General features: G+C 43.6%; 1 protein-coding gene across 8 annotated transcripts in view; it reads left to right on the forward strand.

The window, feature by feature from the left end:
- Drosha (drosha ribonuclease III) overlaps nt 1-22626 on the forward strand; it is a 113479-nt gene that overhangs the window by 75587 nt on the left and 15266 nt on the right. For all 8 annotated transcript variants that reach the window (XM_087621787.1, XM_087621791.1, XM_087621783.1 and 5 more), the window contains 7 exon segments: nt 3687-3746; nt 5115-5214; nt 8050-8152; nt 9968-10038; nt 15108-15152; nt 16547-16704; nt 17868-17973. In XM_087621787.1, coding sequence (XP_087477913.1) covers nt 3687-3746; nt 5115-5214; nt 8050-8152; nt 9968-10038; nt 15108-15152; nt 16547-16704; nt 17868-17973 — 643 coding nt within the window.

Below are 22626 nucleotides of genomic sequence, written 5' to 3' on the forward strand. Positions count from 1 at the left end.
GCCTTTGTGTAGAATAAATGCCATCTTAGCCTGTTTGCTGGCGTAGAGAGAATATGTATTTTATGAGGTACACTGAAATTTCTTAGACAAAATTTGAGGTATAAATGTGACAAATAATCTCGGTCTTATAATGCCTTTGTTAGTTCAGTTCTCAAAATGGCGTTTACTACCCAGCAGACGTCTTGCTTTGGATCTTGCTTTTGCTTAAAGCAAAAACAGTGAAAGGGGCAAGAGGTTTGCTGCTGCCGTGGGCACCAGTAGCTTTCTTTGAGCCTTAGTTGCTTGTTATACTGCTGTGACAGAACACTGTGACCAAGACAACTTGTACAAGAAAATGTTCAATATGATGCTCGCCATCGTAGAAGGGAAGTCCATGACCATCTTGGTGGGAGCATGGCAGCCAGGGGACATGGTGCCGGAGTAGTAGCAGAGGGAACTCACTAAGGATGGTATGTGTGGGGCTTTTGAAACCTCAAAGCCCACCCTCAGTGACATGTCCTCCAGTAAGGCCAGGCCTCCTAATCCTTCCCAAATAATTCCATGGGCTGAGGACCAAGTGTTCAAGTCTGTGAGCCTATGGGGCTGTTCTCATTTAAACCACCTGCCGTACTCTGGGTCCATTTTGTAGATGAACTGTTGGGTCAGGAGCTGACCAGCATAATAGTACCTACAGTGAAATTCACTCCCCACTTTGCATTTTATGACTTATTGCCAGAGTTTAGTCATGATGTAAAAATTAAAAAAATCAAAGCCAGATATGGGTAATTTTTTTTTAATGAATAGTAAATTCACTATTGAACAAATTGTTCTAGTACTGTGATCTTGGATTTTAACAAACTGAATGGTCCAATTTCTGGTAATTAAAATACTAGACTAGACTAAAAATAGTCTCTGTCTCTATGAAAGTTCATAAAAGAAGTTAAGGTAAAACTTATGACAGTAAGGCTTCATTTAAAATCATGTGACTTAGAGTAGCTCCTGTTCTTTGACTGGATGTCTCGTTATCCTCTAATAAAGCCTCCAGTTCAGATACAGCTTGGCTCTCATATCTGACTCCAGACTTCTAACAGGGCTTTATGCTTCACATTAAACAGATTTGCTATATAATACTTTGAATTGCTAAGGGAAAAAAAATCTCTATCAAAGAAAATGGCTTTTTATTTTAATGGCTCAGAATAGCATAGTGTAACTTATTTTCTTTTAGAAAATTTACCATTCCTTTTAAAGTGTGTGTGTGTGTGTGTGTGTGTGTGTGTGTGTGTGTGTGTGTGTAGGGAGGGAGAGAGAGAGAGAGAGAGAGAGAGAGAGAGAGAGAGAGAGAGAAAAGACAGAGAGACAAGGTATTCTATAACTCAGGATGGTCTTAAACTTAAGACTCCGAGTGCTAGGATTATGGGTGTGAGCGTTTACATCTGGCAATTCTATTTCTTCTTAGAACAACAGCTGAGTAACTTAAAACACACACACACACACACACACACACACACACACACACACACACACACACACACACCCAAGAGGACTATAAGGTTATCTCATTCTATGTTTAAATAATATCTATTCCTTGATACTTTCAGTAAGGGTAATTAGCAGACATTTTTGGAAGTCAGTGGTTTTTTTTTTTTGGTTTGGTTTTGTTTTTGAGACAGTCTTGTTTTATAGCCAGTGCTGCCCTAAAAGTCCAGGTTGGCCTTTAACTCAGAATCTTTCTGCCTCAGTCTCTTGAGTGTGGGATTACAGACATGCACCACTGTGCTTGGCTCAATTAAAAAAGAACATGTAATCCTCCTAAGTCACCCTTGGCTAATAGAGTAGTAAAATCCACAACAACAACAACAACCCCCCAAGCATCCTTTAAGGTAGTGTACGTTTGACTGAGAGAGAAATTAGTTCATAGGGCCTACTGCACTGTATATGCACACAGGGTCAGAACAGGAGGCTGTCACACGGGTGGAAGAGGATAGCACAGGGCACTGAGGGGTCACATACATTAGGCCCGTCTTAAAGGGCTAGACACTAGGTTTGTATGTGTAATACATACATCTACATTTTAGGTAATCAGTGAGATCAAGAATTTCTCAGCCTAGGCATAAATTGACACATATCTTTACTTTTCTTCCACTCCATTTTAATTCCCCATTATTGACTACTAATTCCTTTCCTGAATATTATTTTCTTTTGAGGGAACAATACTGAGGATTATTGAACCTCGGGCCTGATGTCCAGGGCACGGGCTCAACCACTGAGCTACAACCCCAACTGAATATCCTTTTCACATAATTATAAGCCGTCAACTGGGATGGGTTTTCAGGGTGACTTCTTCATAGCTGTTCCTTCATCATATAAGCAAAGTGTGATCTGTGTGCTGGGGAGGGGAGCGCTCATGTTCATGAGGGCATGGCGTCCTCAGGCAGAATTTCATCAGTTTTCCTGAACTGTACCTGAGTGTACAGAGACAGAGTGGAAAGTTCTGGGGAGGGAGAAGGGCTGGCTTAAAGAGAGCGGGGACATGCCACTTTGAGAGAATATCTAGTGGTTTGGAACAGGAGGTGTCACGCTGGTGGGAGAGGACATCTGGGACTGCTGAGATAGCAGATACATTAGGCTTGCTTTAAAGGACTAGACACTATTGAGTCTGCAGGTGAGGAGATGAGATGCTGTCTGGGCAGCTCTACTAGAGTGCACTCTCCTTTCTCTGGTTCTCCTCATCAGTGTAGAGATACTCACCATAGTCACTGTGATAGCTGACTTCTCTGGAAGCTATCTTCTTGTTCCTAGGGAAAGAAAGCCTTAAGCTTGAAAGGTGGAACCATATATTATGAAGGGCTGAACCCCATTCTCCCCTTCTTTCTTAGTTACTTCTCTGTTGCTGTGAAGAGATACCATGACCAAGGCAACTCTTAGGAAAGAAAGCGTTTAAATGGTGCTGGCTTACAGCTACAGAGAGTTAGTCCAGTATCATCATGGTGGGGAGCATGGCAGCAGGCGGGCAGCTGCTGGAACAGTAGCTGAAGAGCTGCATCTGACCTGTAGGCAGAGAGAGACACTGCCTGGCATGGACTTTGAAACCTCAAACCCCAGTGACATAGTTCCTCTCACAAGGCCACCCCTCCCCCAATTATTAAAGTCCTCCCAAATAGTGGCACTTCCAAATAGTAGGTAAACACACGCCTGTGTGGCCAGTCTTCTGACCACCACACCTTCCTACCGTGTGGGATTTGGGTGACTTCAGGCTAAGATAGGCGGGTCGTTGCTCTTGAGTACGAGAGACGGGCCTGTAAGATGTTGGGTTACTCAGTGAACTAACCCGTGTTTCCCTTTATCAAGAGTAGGGAAGGAAAGTAAATGTGCTGGGATTCTCTTGTTGTTCTTGTTTTGTTTTTTAAATAAAAGCTTTTAAAAATTGCGTTTGCCTCTGGGGTGTGTGTGTGTGTCCCCGTCTGTCCGTCCGTCTGTCCGTCTGTTCTCCCATCCATCTCTGTCCATCTGTCTGTCCGTCTTTCTTTGTTATGGCACATGTGTGGAGATCCATGGACTGGAGTCATGGTCTGGAGTCATCTTGTACCATGTAGACCCTGGGACTCATGCTTAGATGATCAGGCTTCCTGGAGACATCTTTTCCTGTTGAGCCATTTCCCTAGCCCTAAATGTACTATTTTCAATGGCCTTTTACATTTTCATTTTAGGATTAATCACAATGAAAGGTTGGAGTTCCTGGGAGATGCTGTTGTTGAGTTTCTGACCAGGTAAGTATGTCTTCCCTATAGCCCCTCAGTGATTGCATTCGATAAGCGCTACCTCCTTCGTAATTAGCCAGCAATTCTAAGCAAGGCATTGGAGCGCCGTACATTTCTCCTCTGAAAGCTTAAAAGCCGCATGTCTGTGGCTCTGGCCCTGACAACTGCTCTTGCTGCTGCTGTAATGAGTGAGATTACAAGATGAAAGCCTGGCGTGTCTGTCCTGTCAAGCACGTGTTAAAGTTGTTCACAGCCACAGGAGATCAGCTGGTCCTGGGCTGGATGCTTCAGAGCTTACATTCCATTTGAAAGGGGAAGGATGATATTTTAAAATGTCATTTCATCTTCCAGGATTTGCCTTTGATCCTGTTCTGTCTTTTCTAATCTTGAGGGAAGTAAAGCTTCCAAGTAGCTTTAATGACTAGGAGTGTGCATGCGCGTGTTTGTGTGTGTGTGTGTGTGTGTGTGTGTGTGTGTGTGTGTGTGTTTTCTAAGATTTTTTATTGGTCATACAGACTGTCACAATCTTTTCCTAAGGGAGGTGAGCGTGCTTCCCTTGGAGCTATCTTGAACTATTTTTATTATCTTATGGTTATTTGTTTTCCTAAGAAGAACATAAAGGGGCTGTCTCCTACTACTGCAAGGCTGGCTGTTCTGGTGGACAACAGGCTTGATGAAATAGAGTGCTGTAGGAGAGGCAGCTGCAGCTGTGATCCAGATGTGTTCTGGGTGGCCTTCTACCCTGGCCACACTTTGCCCTGGAGTTCCTTCACTCACTGCATAGAACCTGCCAAATGTCACTCACTGCTCTATTCCTGGCTGCTGTATTCTGGACACTTGACCACCACATCGCTACTCAGGGCTTCCCCAGATTGTCCCCAGGGGCCTCCCGGAATCCTACCCAGCAAAAGGCATCTGTTTATAGGCCCAAGTTTGGACTTTAAGATGTTTGCTCTCATTAGTCACAAAAGTGTGACAGATTGTATCATCCGATTTCAGAGACTCTCTTTATTTGCTTTTACTTTTTGAGCTATGGTCTTATTACTTAATCCTGACTGGCGTGGAACTCTCCATATACACCAGGCTAGCTTTATATTTATGATGATTCTCTTGTCTCTGTCTCTAGAATGCTGGGATAGCAGATGTCTGTTACTGTGTCTGTCCCCAGAGACATCTTTTAACACAAATAGCTATGGACATATGAGTAAATGTTGCTATTAGGGTTTTGTGTGCTCGTAAATAATTTACTCTTTACGTTAGTTCAGTGTAATTGACTAGTATCTGTTGCAGATACTGTGTCACCTCCGTGTCTGTGTCGCATTGCTGCGACAGTTTGTGACAAGTATTTATGCTCTTTTCTGTTCTTTCTTCCGGCAGTGTCCACCTGTACTATTTGTTTCCTAGCTTGGAGGAAGGAGGCTTGGCAACCTATCGGACAGCCATTGTTCAGAATCAGCACCTCGCCATGCTCGCAAAGGTACTGTTGGATGTCGGAAGCAATTGCAGAGCCTGGCATTGTCTTCTGGAGCCCACAACATTCTTCAGCAGAGTGAATCCTCCTTGAGAGTATACTGGGGAGTCAGGCTTTATGGACCAGACCACGGTGGACTTGTTTGTTTCTTTGTTTTGGTCTGTTGCCTTTGTGAATTTCACCAGCAGCTAATAAACTCAGCTGTGAGGTAACTTGAAAACAGAGGAGTAAGAAACTGACAGATGTACGTGAACAGCTAAGCATTTGGGGGAAAGGAACATGGGAGCCATGCAAACAAAATGAAATACTTTCGTGATACATTTGTGTATTAATTTATGTTAACAGGCAGAATTATAGATCAGAACAGAATATTTCAGACAGTTCACATCCATACGGGATATTTTTTAGACCTTTGAGAATCTCCAAACCACAAATCCCATTAATTTAGATTTAGGCTTTAAGCTTTAGGCTGTATGCGTACCTCCTTGACTTAGCTGAGTGGCTAACAGAACACACTCATGCTAGGATGTTATTCCCCTGGTCTGATCTGGCCGTGCCATTTTTATGTGATGTCTTACAGTAGTAACTCATACCAGAGAGGAACATAGTCATTTTGGCTGACCCCTTAGGGTTTTGTGCATCCCCTTTTTACATACTGGGTAGCAATAGGGCATTGTTCTCTCCCTAAGCCTCAGACTGCTCATATATAAAGTGGGGTCCACACTAGCTTCCATACACATGCTGACTTTGAGAATGAAATGAAATTAAGTTTTCATGAGTCTATTTAGAGTGGGTTTCATGATCTTTGTTCTTGGAAATCACACAAAGATGTAAATGAGTTTGTAGCAGCTAGTTATTTTTAGTGTTGTTTATCATTGTTCTTACAATAAATTCTCACATTTTATAGGCTTTTGTGTTTGTGCAACATCAGAAAGAATGAAGGCTTTTAAGTCCTAGATGATAGTGTCTACTACAAGAGCTTTCCCTTGCTTCTGCCTTAAGTACTTTCTTCTCTCCTTTCATTTTGATATAAAGTTTAGAAAAGACTAGTTTCGTGACTGGCTTGTTGATTGGATCTTGTAAGGATATTAACAGTATTAAAAATGTAGCAAATTTCAGCCTGTGGTTTTTGTGTTGTCATTAAAGCCTTGTCTTACTTTGTGTAGTCCATTATCACAGTTACAGTGGTGGGCTGCAGTCCGCCTTTGGTGGCATTGGAGAATGTCGTTGAGAATGCCTAATGACAAACCACAAGCAGCAGGAAGAGCTCACTTGGCTTTTAGCAGCCTCGCGTGTGTGAACTCCACGTGCTGTAAAAAAGCTCTTTGGTGTTCAGCTGCTGTCACGTGCTTCCTGGTAGTCCATAGTCCTGGTTGGAAGTACATAGTAACCAAGAGCTTTCAGCTTCTCCATCCTCACTCTCTTTCCAGTTTGGGCCATGGTGAAATTCTTCAACTGTCCTTCAGACATTGGACAACAGTGGAGAGGATATTTACCAGGTGTATCCGGGAAGCAGGTCATTATATAGCACAGTGGGTCCTCTCCAGAACAGAACCCTGAGGAATGACTGGCTGGCCAGGCTCTTCCTAAACCCACCCTAACATAGTTCTCTGATTGGGAATCCAAGTGCTGAGAACATGGTGTCGTCAGCCAGGTTCTTCTTTCCTTTGATTTCCCTGTAGCATTTGTCTCCAGCAGAAGGTAGTGGTGGTCCCATCTAGAGCGGTAGCCCTGTAGCTATTGCTATAGGGAGCAGGAGTTGGAGACAGACTGACAACTGCTGTGCATCTTAGGGGTTTCACACCAGGGCCCACGCTCCTTTAGAGTTCTGCTGCAGACTGTATAGAAAGTCAAGGCTAAGAGAGTGGGCTGTGTAAGAAGTTGGAACTCCACAGCATGACAGAATAATTGTTCACAACATAAAAATGCCGTTTGCAGTCTGCTCTCAAGCAGGACTCCAGAGATAGCAAGCAATTGTATTTTCCCAGTGAGACTGTGAAACAGATGACGTTTACACAGTCTAGTATAAACCCTGGCACTTTGGGATCAAGTGTTTTTTGTTTTTTAAAGAACTTTGTGCTGTTATATTCGTGGTAGTCAAAACTGATTTGAATATGTTTTATACTCGAGATTCTTAGCAGTGGTTCCAGTATGGATGCAGTCTGAGTGTCTTTAATCCAAAGACTGACGAGACCGCAGCTGTTGGCTTGGTCATTAGCTTGCGCCATATTCCATATTATGTTTCAGATGTTTGTTTAGGAAGTACTTTAAATTTTAATTTTATGGAAATGGAAACAGATTTAATACATGTCTATAATTTTGTATCTTTCCCCTTTTATGACACAGTCTCAGGAATTTTATAAGGAAGTATTTATTTGTTTGGGTCTAGCTCTAAAAGGTCTTAGGTCTTATCTAACTGTATATTAGGATATGAAATGAGTAGATGTGGAAATCAAGGTAAAGGAGCCGAGCTTCACCTGTTCTGTGTGGTACCAGACACCATCCATGCCGTTATTCTGACTATTGGCTACACCCTTGGGTTAGGCTTGCATCCTCCAAGTGAATCCAAGCACCCATGTTCTTCTAGCAGAATCTTGTTTAGTGACGTCTCATACTTGGTTTGCTCTTGGATTTGAAAAGTCAGGTGTGGGGTCATTTCTGACCCCACATCTGACTGTTGGGATTTGGTTAGGACTGAACCATGTGGCTCTCTAGTGAGTGTTAGACCAAGCACCTGATAAACCCGCATAAGGTCTGTGCTTTTCACCACTGCTCCCTTCCTGTGATAGACAGGGCTGTTTTGGTAAATGTTCTCACTTCTTGTCATTTTGGATTTTATAGAAACTTGAACTGGATCGATTTATGCTGTATGCCCATGGGCCCGACCTATGTAGAGAATCAGACCTCCGGCATGCGATGGCCAATTGTTTCGAAGCATTGATAGGTAATTTCCCGTTAAAATCTATTTCTTGTATGTCTTGAGCTTGTTGGAGAGCGCATGAAAATCATTGTAGAAGCTTACAAGTACCCACAAGGTACATGTAGAAGCATGTGAGTACCCACCACATTCTGCTGTAGTTAGTGTCTCTAAAGAATCAGCTGTGCTTTTCTGGTTACTGTGTCCTTAGTGTCTGATATCATGCTTACTATTTCCTATATGGGAGTGAGTTTATATGTAGATGGCTTGCTTTCTGTATGTCGCGCACGCACGCACACACACGCGCGCGCACACACACACACACACACACACACACACACACACACACCACGAGAAAACAGGAACTAAGTCACTAGTAATGTCCCAGTGTGGCTTTTGAACACATTTTAAATTGTTTGCAAGATTTTCTGATTTTATTATCTTGGAAAAAAAAATCTTTTTAATCTTAGGTTTTGAGTCTGTGTCACTACTCAGATATAGACACCCCTCACCCAGGCCTTATATCTACAGCATATGGTTAGCTGTTGGTACAGGAAAATTTGTGGAGAACTAATTAGCTGGTAATTGAAATGTACTTTATAATAAATGTTATAGTCAACCAGCAGTTTCTTGCTTTTTAATAAACAATTAAGTACTTTTATTTCTCAAAGACCTTTGTACTTTTTTGCCCTCTTTCTTTGGAAATGCACACAAAAGTTTCCTGTTCGAGTTTTATATTGATGATAGTACCAAAAGAGTGTGAACAGTTCTCCAGTTCTCCAAGCTGTGTGTGCTTTTCATAAATAGGTGTATTTGCAGAGAGCTTACCACATGGAATTATTATGCCTTGTCCACATAATTGGTCAGGGTTCTGGTTTGGCTTCAGGCTTGAGTGGCCAGGATTCCATCACTCGTCACATAATGTGTCTCTGGCAGATAATCCAATCCCTGATCATCACCTGCCTGTCAGAGGTGGAGGTAGTGCCACTTCCTCAGGAGTTCATAAAGAGTCACCCTGGTCCCGGCAGCACCAGTTCCAGGATAGAGGTCCATAGCACTGGTGCACCAATCACCTCAGAGCCTGGGTCTCCAGAGTCTTCTGACACCTTCCCCAAGCTGCCTCGAGAAGGGGCAAAGAGTAGCGACCCTGGTGCCTGCCAGCCCCTGAACCACAGCTTCTGTTGCATCAATCTGGATGTAACTATTGATACATTCAGTAATATTTATTGATCAAAGCTTCTTAGTTAGCATTTTATACATGGAAATGTAGCTATTCTGAAGACATATATAACATTTAGATTTTTAAGAAAATAAGACTTTTCACTCTAGGTTTATTTTGCTACCAAGTTAAAATGTTGCTAAAGTGCTTATAGCTTATGATTAATGCTAAGTGCATTTATAGTGCTTCATTGTTTCAAAGTAAAAGTGGAGCCTATCCTGGTTTTAATTTTCAGAAGCCTTCATTGGTCTAGTTTCTGGTTTTATCTGTATGACTTTTTCTTTTGTTAACGTGTATGTGTTTGTTTTAAAAAAATGCACTGTAAAAACAGAAGTATGGTTAAATATTGTCTCCTTAATAGGAGATATATGCCATATCTCTCATGAGAGTTCGTATTTAGCCTCATGAGAATTCATATTTAGTGAATTAACTTTATATCGCAGTCTGAATTTTAGCACAAAAGCATAGCTAAGGGCAAGAAAGTGTCCCTTTAAAATGTCTCCTCTTAGCGCCGAGGCTTTCTTCTGTGACTGGGCTCAGCTTGCCTCTGCTTTTTATAGAGCTGTGTAATTTCTCTGAATATTAATGCGGCCTTCCTCTGACATTCGCTTCCTTTCATCCAGGAGCTGTTTACTTGGAGGGGACCCTGGAGGAAGCCAAACAGTTGTTTGGACGCTTACTCTTTAATGATCCGGTATTTATGTTCAGTCATCTCTTTTTCCTTGGCCGTACCAGTGCACAAGTTTTGTTTCTTGAAATGACTGGGAAAAACTAAATGCCAGCCTCTCATAGCTAGTGGATGTCAAGTACGTCAACATCAGCCCCTTCAACTCCTGCAGACGTGAGGGTTTTGGGACATTTTTTCCAGGAATTTTTTTTAACCTGATGATCTTTCCTTGTGGGATTATTTAATCATTTCTAGATTAAATGTGGATTACAATACAATAGGAGTTGTTATGTTCTTTAGATTTTCTAGGTTAATTATGATCCTATACTTGTGAATATGTGAGTACCTGCCCCATGCAGGAGCAGTTAACAATATTAGTCTGTTCATGACTTTTTTTTGTAAATTATGTAAACTAGAGGAACATATTTATTTTAGACAGGAGTTTCTGATGGGCCTATGAATAATCTAGGAGAACTTTTTTTTTTTTTCTTTTTCTTTTTTTCGGAGCTGGGGACCGAACCCAGGGCCTTGTGCTTGCTAGGTAAGCGCCCTACCACTGAGCTAAATCCCAGCACGAGAACTTTTTTATAAAGCAAACTACAGGGTTTTTTTTTTTAAGATTCTAAGATGGTTTGTGTTACTGACGTTTTAGGTCATTGATGTTGCCAGAGATAGCCCTTTACTCTTGCATATGCTAGAGCCTCCTAAATGCTTTCTGTACCAAAACAAGTCAAGGCAGCATTAGAAGGGAAAGGCAGCTCTATATTGCAAACTGAAACGCTATCATAATTGAATGAAGGAGCCCCCGCCGAAGCAGGAAGAGCGTGGGATGCCGGTGTTGTAGGCCTGGTGAAGCTCTCCCCTCACACACTGTGTCATGACTGCATTGCTTTGTGTAGTTAAAAGTCGATACCTTTAAACACGTGACCCCCATGGTATGTCCAGGAATCATTAAGCGTGTTTTTCTAGAGATGTGATGACTTTTATGCTCCCATATTTGCTTGTGATAGAATTATCTGAAGACCCATGGTCCCCATCTTGCCCTACATACACAGGATACAACTGCGTATCCTGATTTGTGCCTGTAGCAGATGGCATGTATTTTAGGACTTTTTTCTCAAATTTTAAAATATCCCGGTTCTGGCTTTTATCTTTTGTTGGCAGCCTGAGCAACCTTCTCCTGCTTTCTTCAGTGTTCCCCTCACCTCGCTGTCACTGCTCCTTTGTCCCGGCTTAACCTGCACCCACTCCAGTACTCCTCGCCCAGCTTTCGATCCTGTGTCTTAGCTGGGTCTGCTTGTGTTCAGACTCCCCCTTAACTCCCCTGCCCCATTGGTCTCCTCACTAAGCTTATCTTACTCTTCCAGCACCTCGTGCAGTGCTGACCTGGCCAGCACTGGGTACTGATTAGCGGGTGAAGAGGTGTCTGAGGAAAGGCGGGGCCTGAGCATTATCTTACAGATGGATCAGCCAAGGTTCAGAACTCACTTTGGTGTCTCGTGTAAAACTGAGTGAGGCTCAGTAATACATAACTTTCTGCCTCAGAATTTCCATGTATACAAGCTGGAGCCTTTTAACTTGACTGATATTTCTAAATTGGCTTGAATCTACTAGCTTTTGAATGGGTGAAACATTGACAAACTGAGTGTGTGTGTGTGTGTGTGTGTGTGTGTATGTATGTAAGTATGTATGTGTTGTTATGAAAATGTAACAAGCCGCACACAGAATGGGGAAAGTATAGACAGCTAATGCAGTTGATGAACTCTCTGTAACCAAAGGGTATCTGTGTGAGTGAGGAGAGAGGTGTCCTTTAAGACCAGGGCCGGTGCTGAATATGGAGGGTGTTGATTGGCTGCTGTGTGTGCGACCAAATTAAGAGAAGGAGTTAGTTTGAAATTGGGTGCAACTGTGAGGTGGGTTAATGAACCCTGTTTAAGGGACAGGGCAGACTGAGGCAGCTGAGAGGACAGTGTAGTCAGGACAGCAGAAGGCACACACAGAGAGGGTCCCTGACTTCTGTCCTGCGGGTGGGTGGGAAGGAGGCCTGTTTCCTGTTAACATCCCTGTTGACTGACTGACTGATGGTGCTCTCAGCCCAGCCCTTTGAATAGCAGGGCTGTCTTGTCTTTTCTCCCTCAGCTTCTTTCTCTTTCTAAAAACATTTGTCTTTCGTTTGTATAACCCTCCAGGATTACCCAGTGAGTTTCCTGTGTGGGAAGCTTAAGTCTGCTTCCCCTGTGCCTCTTCAACAATGGAGGGCATTGCATCATTTTCCCTATCTTCTCCTCTCTTTTCTCTGTCCCCAGCATCTCTGACCCAGGCCTTTCTCTGGCATGCTAGAAATTGGAAAAGGTGTTTCTTCAAATTGCTTCTGAGCAGCCTGGTGTGGGTCTTCCACAGACTTGCCATTTTTACAGGTTTACTGTTGGCCCCATCACCTTTAGTCTCAAACATATTTTGCTTTTATTTTTATCTTTAAATCACAAACCTCAGACTCTTTTCTGCCCTTAGCTTCTCCCCTCCCTCCCGCCCTGGTATATCCATTTAGTTTTAAATTTTCATCACTTGCCTGGGTGACTCTTGCTTTGCTTCCCTTAAAGCTGTCCTGCATTCTTCTCAAGGCCTCTCATCTCTCGCCTGTTAACTGTCTGTCATCATCTCTCAGTGCTGTGTGAGTGACAGACTTTCTAGTTTTAAGATATTTGATTACTAGCTACCAAAGCCTATACAGCATATAGAGGCCCAGTTTTAAACAGGGCCTCACCTTAGCCCTGGCTCACCAGTAACTCACTATGTGAACAGGGTGCTTTGAACTTACAAAGAGCTTCTGCCTTCTGAGTGCTGACATTAAGTCCCCCTCCCCCTGATTGTTCTGCCTGTGTCTGTCTCCTTTTTTGTCCACAACGTTTTTATGCCATCCTTAGACATTGTCTTTGCTGCCCGTGTCTGCCTGGCGTTTGTAGTGGCGTTTGTTCTCACTCTCTGCTGGGGTTTGCTAGATTTTCCATCTGAAGTCCGCTTTGGAGATTTTTCTCATAACCCTGGGCAGAGTGATGCTTTTCCTCTGGTGCCCACTTCCTCCCAGCTTGGTGTTGTAGCCTAACCTCCTTCAGTGAGCCTACCTCAAGTACATCCGTTTCTCTTCATACGAGATTTAGTCTGTCTGAGACAGGCAGCTGGGGGTGTCGTTTAGCGCGATTCTTCACTGTTAAGGGACCTGCTGCAGGTAGGTAAGCTCTGTTTACGTTCCTCTGTTACCTCTCACTAGGCATCTTGGAGGACAGAGTTGGATCCTATTTATCTTGGTGACCTAATACACAATGGGTGTTTAATATCAATATGCTATGTTAATGAATGCCCAGTTAGTCTTGAGCATTTTCTAGAAGCGAGATGTAGTCCTAGAGCTAATGAGCAGTCTCCCTGGGATCCCAGTCTGGATCTTTGCGGTGTGTTTTCTCTGGCACTACACTGGGATAAATACAAGGGAACAGATGTGCGAGAAATTGGCTGTAAGGAGGCTTAGATTTGCACCAAGATGGGTGGCCAAGGAGAAGTCACAAGTACTTTTAAGTGGAAAACATGAAGCAGCAAGAAGGAAAGGACCAGAGTGTTACGTGAGTCTTGACTTCTGGAGACTGGCAAGGGCTGGATGAGAAAGCTGATTTATCAGTGCTGCTGATACGTCATTCTTGATCGTGGTGTGCACTCTGACCGCAGTACACACAGTGTTCTCAGTGCGCTGCTCACCGAGCGGCTGTCAGGGACTGATTTGAAGAAGGTCCTAGGATTGTCTTTGGTTTATACCTGTGGAAATAGAAGCTTGGGGAGAATACGTTACTAACATGCACTTGGAATTAAACCTAGGCTCCTCCTCGCCCGAGCCTCCATGCTCCCTAGTGCATGTGAGGTAAAGATGTCCGTAAGGTGTTCCCAGTCATAGCATAGACGAGAGGTCATTGTTGTGGAATGAAAGAATCCAGACAGAAACAGGTGAAGATCAGTAAGAATGGTGCCGCACTCCAGAGGAGACGGGTGGCCCGAGAGTTCATCTTGTCGTGGGGGGCGAGAACAAGACTTGGAGAGAACACAGAGTGTGAGGAGGGGCTGACACTCTGGGGAATAAAAGGGAGAGGTTAGGGGTTGGGGATTTAGCTCAGTGGTAGAGCGCTTGCCTAGCAAGCGCAAGGCCCTGGCTTCAGTCCCCAGCTCCGAAAAAAAAGAAAAGAAAAAAAAAGGGAGAGGTTATTTATTTGGTTAACAGAAGTCCTTTCTTGAACAGTTTGATATTTAAACCCCTTTTTAAACATTGCCCGAGAACCTCTGTGCTTTGTTAAATTGTTCAGAACCATTGAGCTTCTATTTCATTTTATCACCTTATATCGCAAATGATCCTAAATTTTCCTGTATCCTGCCAAAAACAAAATTTAGAAAAACATTTCAGGTTCTTTTTCTTGCTTATTTACAAAAGCCTAGCATTAAGGGCCGAGAGTAGATCCAGGTCGAAGAGCTTCCCTCGAGTCTGAACCTGAAGGAAAAAACACTTTCCCCAAGGAAATTGGAATTCTAACTGCTCCTGGATTTAACTCAGCCACTGAGATAATATGCCAGGATTTTCCATAAAGTTTGTTCATTATCGTATTTCAAGTACACATTTATGAGAACCGTGTTAAAGCGTGGTCTCAGAGTTGTGAGGGCCTAGGAACATGGTGTGAGGTGTGCTCACTCGCTCTGGAACAGGCTGGTGACAATGCAGCAAGGTCAGAGGGCGTGCGGTGACAGCCGCTGCAGCAGATCCCCAGGTCTGGGCGTGAGTGCAGCAGCAGCAGTGTAATCCAGTGTATCAGGTTCAGCAAACATGGAACTGAGTTTAAAAGGCTCCTTTCCTCCCCCACGTAATAGGCTAATTGCAGTCACTCCAGGCTCTGTGAGTGGCGAACACACTTTTAAAAAATTAGTTTGCTAGCGCTATTGAATTTGCAGTGAGTGGAGTCAGCGTCTGAAATAGTTCAGTATTTCAAATAATGACGTTTTCTTTAGTACTCTGGAGTGTGTTAAATGACTCCCTTGAGCACTAAAGACACCATTCCATTTTCCAGGACCTGAGAGAAGTCTGGCTCAATTATCCTCTCCACCCACTCCAAGTGAGTACGACCTTCTTGTCTGCAGTGAACCCTACAACTCCATGGCTGCCCCGCCCTTCCCTTCCCTCCATTATTCTCTGGTTCTCAGAGTTAGGACTTTATGTTGGGTGTCAGGGAAGTGTCAGAAACAGCAAGATGCGCACGTGTTGTATGTACGTATGCATGTGTCGTATGCTCATGTGGCCCGGAAAGCACGGGGTGGCATTCCTGGTGAGACGGACAGAGCAGCTGTGGGGGAATAGCCCTATCTCCACAGGCGCTCACAGCGTGTGGGCGCTCCCACACCACGTGCCTGCTATTGGAGGGAAACTAGTTGGTGTTAGAGGTAATTTCAGGCATAGTTAAAAATGCAGAACAAGTACTAAATGACTCTTGCTAAATCTAAACTATTTAGATCGTATAAGATTTACTACACATTAAGGGTTCAGTGTGTATGGTAGCTTTTTACTCGGAAGTTAGGAATTGAAAAGATCTATACATGATGACGTTCTTTTCCTCAGTTAGCTACACAAGTTTCTTCTCTTGGCTTTTCCCTCTGCTTTAGTTTAGGATATGTGTATTTCCCCTAGTCACACGTGTTATTTGTAAACCTGTATTTAACATAAGTAGTAATCACTAGCGATCAGATGTTCATGGAGGGTTTATGATAGTAAATGGCAATTCAGTACTGTAAGACGGTTCTAGTAAAAATAAGAGTTCCCCAATAGTGTTGAAAATGGTCATTTTAGTTGCACTTCTTACATGTTCTCTTTGCCAGTTGTCCAAGGCTCGTTGTTATATGGAGCACCACCTGTCTAGAGGAATAATAATATCCACCGGAAGCTAAATTCAGTTTTAATGATGCTCATTTGCTAAAACAGTTCGCACAGTATGTCCAAGATGCAGTCGCCCAGTTACTCGAAAATCAGTGACTCTTAAAGGGCAGTTCCCAGAGAGCAGCACCCCATTTCCTAGAAACTAGAAACTTGTCAGAAAGACCAACTCCAGTACCCACTGCAGGCATGCGCGCGCGCGCGCGCACACACACACACACACACACACACACACACACACACACACACACACACACACGGGAGGACGCACATGTACATGGCAGCTGTTCTCAGTCACGTCTTCCTTAGAGAGTTAGTCTAATACCAGAGATTTTGAACTATCTATGTACAGAACTTGGCCTTGAAATTTGAATGAAGATTGGAAAATATTATTTGAGCCTTCTTTAAATATTAGGTTTGTTTGCTATTCTAAGAGATGAGAAAGAGGCTTTCAGGTTTTATTTGGCATTTCCGAAATTTCTGCCCACGGGAGATGGAATTTTACAGAACAGTGTCCAAGAATTGATAATTACTCTTGTAACAAAACCTGTGATTTTTAATTTATTTCTCTTTCTTCTGAAGCTACAAGAGCCAAATACAGATCGACAACTTATTGAAACTTCCCCAGTTCTACAGAAACTGACCGAGTTTGAAGAAGCAATTGGGGTGATCTTCACTCACGTCCGGCTTCTGGCACGGGCATTCACACTAAGAACTGTGGGCTTTAACCACCTGACCCTGTGAGTGGTGTGAGCTCCCGTAGTTCCCTGAGCATCTAGAGGAGGGTTCCAAACCTTCCTGCCCTCCAGAGGAACTGGGAGGGCAGCCAGTGCAGGAGGGACGCATGGCGAGACCGCAGTGTGGGTCGGGGGCTGTTCTCTCTTCCGTGCTTTTGGTTCCTTTGCTACACATCGTGATGTCTTGAAGCTTATGAGATCTGAAGGAAGTAAACCCTTTGTCCACACTGAGACGTGGACAAAGAATTACACGCTTTGAGGACCGTGTGATCTGTTTGTCATGATTTGTCACAATCCCTTCAAAATAGCCATAGATTAAAAAAAAATGTAACCTCTCTAGTAAAACTTTCAAACAGGCTTTGACTGGATATGGCTTTCTAGCTCCTACTTTAGACAAATTCATTGAGACTATTGAAATTGAAAATAAGAAAAACTTTGCTAGGGATAAAACCCTGAGTTCAGTCCTCAGAACAAAGAGAGAGAGAGGAAAGTAGCAAAACTGTAGGTTTGAGTGTGTAGGTGTGGTTATGTAATATAAAACATTTTCCCCTTCCCTTGAATGGAAAATTCCCAACTCTTTAAACTGTAAGATTAAAGACATAGGTTTTGTAAACATTTGTAAATTAAATTCTAGATTTGATTAAGTAACATACATATTTAATAGGTTTAGAAAAAAATTAGGGGCTCTTTTCTTTCAAGAGAATTGTTTTATATTTTACTTTCTATTTCAGTAGCACTCTGCTTTGGGCCAGGTGCTGTTCACTGATTTAATTTAGTAGTCACTTATCCTTAAAGTATTCTCCTTGGAGCTGGAGAGATCAGGAATGGTTATTGCTCTGTCAAAGGACTTGAGTTCGGTTCAAGTCAGATACAAAAGAAATCACTTGCATTAGGTGATCTTCTGGTCTCACGTGCACATACCTGTACTCAAACACATAAACACACACCACACATGCCCATGATTAAATAAAAATTACATTTTTTAAAAAGACAATCATTTCATTTTCAGATTTTTTTTCCCACAGTTGAAGGTGTCAGGGTTCTATATTTATGCTTTAAAACAAAATGAACAAATTATATTTTTAGGCTGTCATCTTAAAAATTCTGTGTTTTTTTAAAATCCGCAAGTACTTCCTGGTTTATTTACAGTGGTGTTTCATTTTCAGAGGCCACAATCAGAGGATGGAATTCCTGGGTGACTCCATAATGCAGCTGGTAGCCACGGAGTACTTGTTCATCCACTTCCCCGACCACCACGAAGGACACTTGACGGTGAGTGTCCTCAGTCAGTCACTCCTCCCCGAAAGCTTGCTGGACAGCAGACGGAGAGCGAGGAGCAGGGGCCCAGATACGTGCCTGTTTGACTACTCACTTATCTCTTGATGGCTATGATGGTCACTTTTTTCCCCAGGGGAATAAATACTCTTCAATATAAGTTGTATGTGTAATTGCATACACATATATGTACACACACGTGCTCATTATAAAAGTGTGAGTGAGAATAACTGTGTAAGGTAGAACATGTCAGATATTATAGAGACACAGGCCGGTTGCTGGACTTACATGGTCAGGAAAAGATTCTTCTGGTTACAGGGTGCAGGGAAGGCGTCACGGGTCTGGTGATGTTGGACCCTCACAGATGGTTTAGCCATTGCGTATTTATTAAAAGTCAGTTTGTATGCAGTGGCTTCCTGCACACTGAGTCCAGAGAAGCAAGGGAAATGAATGGACAGAGAGGCAATGGGCACACATGTTGACTCTGGGGCAGAATTGATAGGGAAGTGCAGATGAGGTTAGAGTCATACACAAAGTCAGCCAGCCACTGTTCCTCAGACTGTTTTAGCTTTGGTTTGTTGATAATATACCCAGGATGGTGGGAATAGCCTGTCTAGCTCTCCTGGATCTGGGAGGGCCTCCGACTAGGCCTTGAGAGTCCCTTGGGAACTGCCTATGGGGAAAGCTGGGGCCCTGTTAGGTGGAAGATTATGTACTTACGCCCTGAGTTCTTCAGTGTGACCTCTATTGTGTTGATGCTAATAGCTTCTTTCATACTTTTTAAGTTGCTGTGTGTGGTTTTCTTTGACTGGAAATTGAATCATAGTTCTGCAGTTCTGAGAGATTAGGTATTGGAAGTAGAGAACACATGGAGTTCAGGCGGAAACTTTCAGTGCTATTTCTCCACTTAGTCCTTACTCAGTAGGTGAGGGCTGTGCCTCTGTCATCCGCCATGCGCTGGGACAAGAGTCACAAGTACCTCTTTAGTTTTAACTGAGTGGGATGATTGCCATGAGACATTAACTGCCCTTTAGCAAGACAAGGATTTCTTTCTTTGAATTCTTTAGAAAATATGAACCTTTTGGGAGCTGGTGTCTCACATCTTGCTTAGGAAAACAGTAAGTTGACTCTTCTCAACTACAGAAGAGACATTCTACGTATCAAGAGTGCCTGGGTTGTGAGAAGTAGCCGAAGTGTACTAAGTAGCTTAAGGACAGCTTGCCTTGTGGACGCAGGAAAATCTGTGCTTCCAGCGGCCCCGCCTCCGGCTCGTCCCGAGTTATCCTTAGGGTCTTAGGGATGGGGTCTGCCTTCAGATGTCAGATGCTGGCTCTGTGCAGGGCCTGGCTTCTTTCCGAGTCCCTGCAGAGCTGGCAGTGAGGTTGCTTTGGTTTTGTTATTTTGACATAAGGTTCTTTTCTGTAGTCCAGGCTGGTTTCAAACTCACAGCAGTCTTCATGCCCGAGTCTCCCAAATGCTGGCATTAGGAGTGCCGTGGAAGTACAGCTTACACAAAGGAGTTTGTCAGCCTTGCCGCCTTAAAATTAGTGCCTTACCAGGATGGCGGTAGCGAAGGAGAAAGCTGTGATCCATATGGTGGTTTTATAAAGTATTGTTACAGAAAGCGCTGAGAGAAATGGAAAGTACCAGCAGCTCTGTTGGCAAGACGGAGATGATGTGTCATAAGCACATACTTTAAAGGCTGTTAAACATTGACATGACTGCTCCCTCCTTGAGTGGCATCTCCGTTGGCTTCTGTCACACTGTGTTCTGGATTTTTCCATACCTCTTTTCTTAACTACTGTGTCTTAGCATCCTTAGCATGTTCAGCTTTTACTTTCCAGCTAGTTAATATGTCAGCATCGGAGAGGTCACTGCTAGAGCATGTCTCCTGCTAATATATTGTCTCTCAGACAGTCCGATCGAAGTGTGTCAGCAGTTTTCCCGTCTTCGCAGGAAACTTGCAACTGATCTCTTTAGGCTCACTTCTATCCTAAGCTCCAGTGGCGAGTGTCAAGATGGAATTTAATATTCTTCCACCTCGGTCTTCTTGAAGCTTCCCCGAGTAATGGGTTGATGACAGACAGCATCAGCTCTCTCCCGTACTGTGTATCAGAAACCTAGGAGTCATGTTTGTGTCCTCCCTTGACCTCACTTCCTCCCGAGTCCTAACAGTGTTACTCCGGTATTTCTGGAGTGTGTCCTTTTGTTACCACCTAATCGCATCCCAGATAGCTGTTGTCCCAGTCCTGCTCACCTGGGTCATTGAAGGGAGTTCTTCATAGCCATAAAGGTGTACAGGAAGTATGTGGCTGACAGGGGGATCCACTTAGAAGCAGTAACACTTGTAATGTTGGAAAGGACGAGTAGCTTAGGGTTCTGGTCATTCAAAGCACAGGGTAGGAGAGCATTCTTCTGCAAGAGGAGTGGGCTCCCCAGCTCCCCAGATTTCCTCCAGACTATCTGCTACTCTTTGAAAAGCTTTCCTTGGTATTTTGAGGGCACTTTTGTCCTCAGCTTAAGAGATGAACAGTTTAAAGCTGAAATCTTCAGGAGGCCCAGATCTCAGGATGTTGTGAAGTCATTTTCTGTCAACCTGTACCCCGGTCCAGTCCATTTTATGTGTTTCAATTGATAGTTGTTTCACAACAGCTCTCTGGTGAGGACACCAACTAGCTGCTTATCTGCAATCTGCTACCACCAAATTGTCCCTGTCCTCAGTTGTCAGGCCTTCTCCTGTCCTCTGACTTCTGCACCGTAGGTGATCTCATTCTGTCTTCTGACTTTGAAGACATCTGTATGCTGCTTCCTGATTTATGCCCAAAGCCAAATCTCCTCATACTCTAGACTCGTGTCTATGGAATGTAGCAATACTCAGATTACGAGGATATGAGAACACGCAAATCTTTCTAACAGGTAACTCTGACTAGTGCATCTAAAACAAAACAGTTTTCAGTTTCCACCCCCAGCCCTGCTGCTCTCTCTGTATTCTTCATACCCATAGGGATTACTCAGTTATCTCAGCTGCCAGAAGCCGTAAGATCATCCTTAACTCTTGTCTTTGTCTCCTGTTACACCTCCCAACACTGGCGTGTCCTGCCAACTTTCCCTTCGTCATTAATTCTGCGTGTGAGCATGAGCTTCACTGCTGGTGCGTTGTGTGCCTTACAGCCATCCTCTCCTATCAGATGTGGCCCCTTCTTCCTCCCCAGTCTGCCTTCAGTATGGTATGTAGAAGAATTCTGTTTCCAGTGTTGGGAGATTGAACCCCAGGGTTTGTATGTGTTAAGCAGGCGCTCCTAACACTGGGCTCCAACCCTAAAGGGATCTTTTGAAAGGGCAACTAGGTACCTAGTCTCCTTGCATCAGACCTCTCTCACATCCTAAAGGGAAAAGAAAGGGCTGTTTAGTTTCTTCATCCTTTTGACATTGGCCTACGAGAGTGGGCGCTTAGCATGTGCTCTAGTAACCCTTGTAGCCCAGTTCCTCACCTCCTTTAGCTCTCTGTTCGGTCATCTTTAAACCCTTAAGCATGTGGCCTCTTCCTCTCGTCCCTTAGACTGGAACTGCATCTCCATTTTCTCCCTAGGACAAGCAAGGTATATGTTACTAGCCTTCTCCCATCAGAGTATAAACTGAAAATACGTTGTCTGGTCTTTTATTTTGATTTTTGGTTGATTGACAAATTCCTATTGTATAGGTACTTAGAAAATAGCCTTTGAATGAACGATCTTCACAGCCTAGATTAATGATTTTTGATTCCTCTTTGGACAATGGCTGGGGAACCAGCAAGATGCTTAGTGGCCTTGCCTACCTGTTCAGCCCTGTGCTCTGTGTTCTTCCCACTCTGCACCAGCCTGCTGGGTCCAGATCTTCTACCATTGCCTTTTTACATGCTGTTCTTCTGTCTGGAGGCCATTCTACTCCTAGCTCTGTATGTTTCGTGGTTTTTTTTTAGCATTCCTCCCCTTGGCAGCTCTGACCTGACCCCTCACGTCTACTCAAGTCTAAACCCTGTGCTGCTTTCTATTCTTGTACTTGATAGAATATTCTAGTGCTGTTTTATTCCAGCTTGCCGACCCTTACTCCACCAGAAGTTCCTAAGAGTATGCTGTCGTGCTCTAGCCCCGCAGTACCTAGCTTATGTTGGGTTCTCAGTACAGACTTGGTAAAGAGGTAGAGTAGGGAGCTACAGAAGGGAGCGCCACATGGAGGGCAGAGCAGGGACTGTACTGTAAGGAAGTGGCCTGTTACTTCACATGTCAAGAAGTGAACTGGAAACTGATTTTGAAATGCTTAAGGATTAAAAAAATGGAAGTGTGCTGATTCCTGGAATGGCATTGGAAGGGCAGCAATTGATTCCCTCTTCTAATTAAAGGCACAGAATGGCAGCTAATCACATTGGAAAGCCTTAGCAATGAGCCGGTTGTGTACACACTTGCTCTCTAAAGAATAAAGACAAAAAAAGCGGATGTAACGGCGTCTTCCAAATGTTGCAGGTTGCTGAGGAGAAGGGCTGCCCTGTGAGAGTACTGAAAGGGCCTGCTCAGGAAGCAGTGTGAATCAGGTGCAGACCCCACTGCTTAGTCAAGTTTGGATTGGGATGTCGAGGGAAGATGTTCTGTCTGTACACTGCAGTTCCTGTTCTTC

The sequence above is a fragment of the Rattus norvegicus genome, chromosome 2 (assembly GCF_021556685.1).
Source record: "Rattus norvegicus strain SHRSP/BbbUtx chromosome 2, alternate assembly SHRSP_T2T, whole genome shotgun sequence".
Lineage (NCBI taxonomy): Eukaryota > Metazoa > Chordata > Mammalia > Rodentia > Muridae > Rattus > Rattus norvegicus.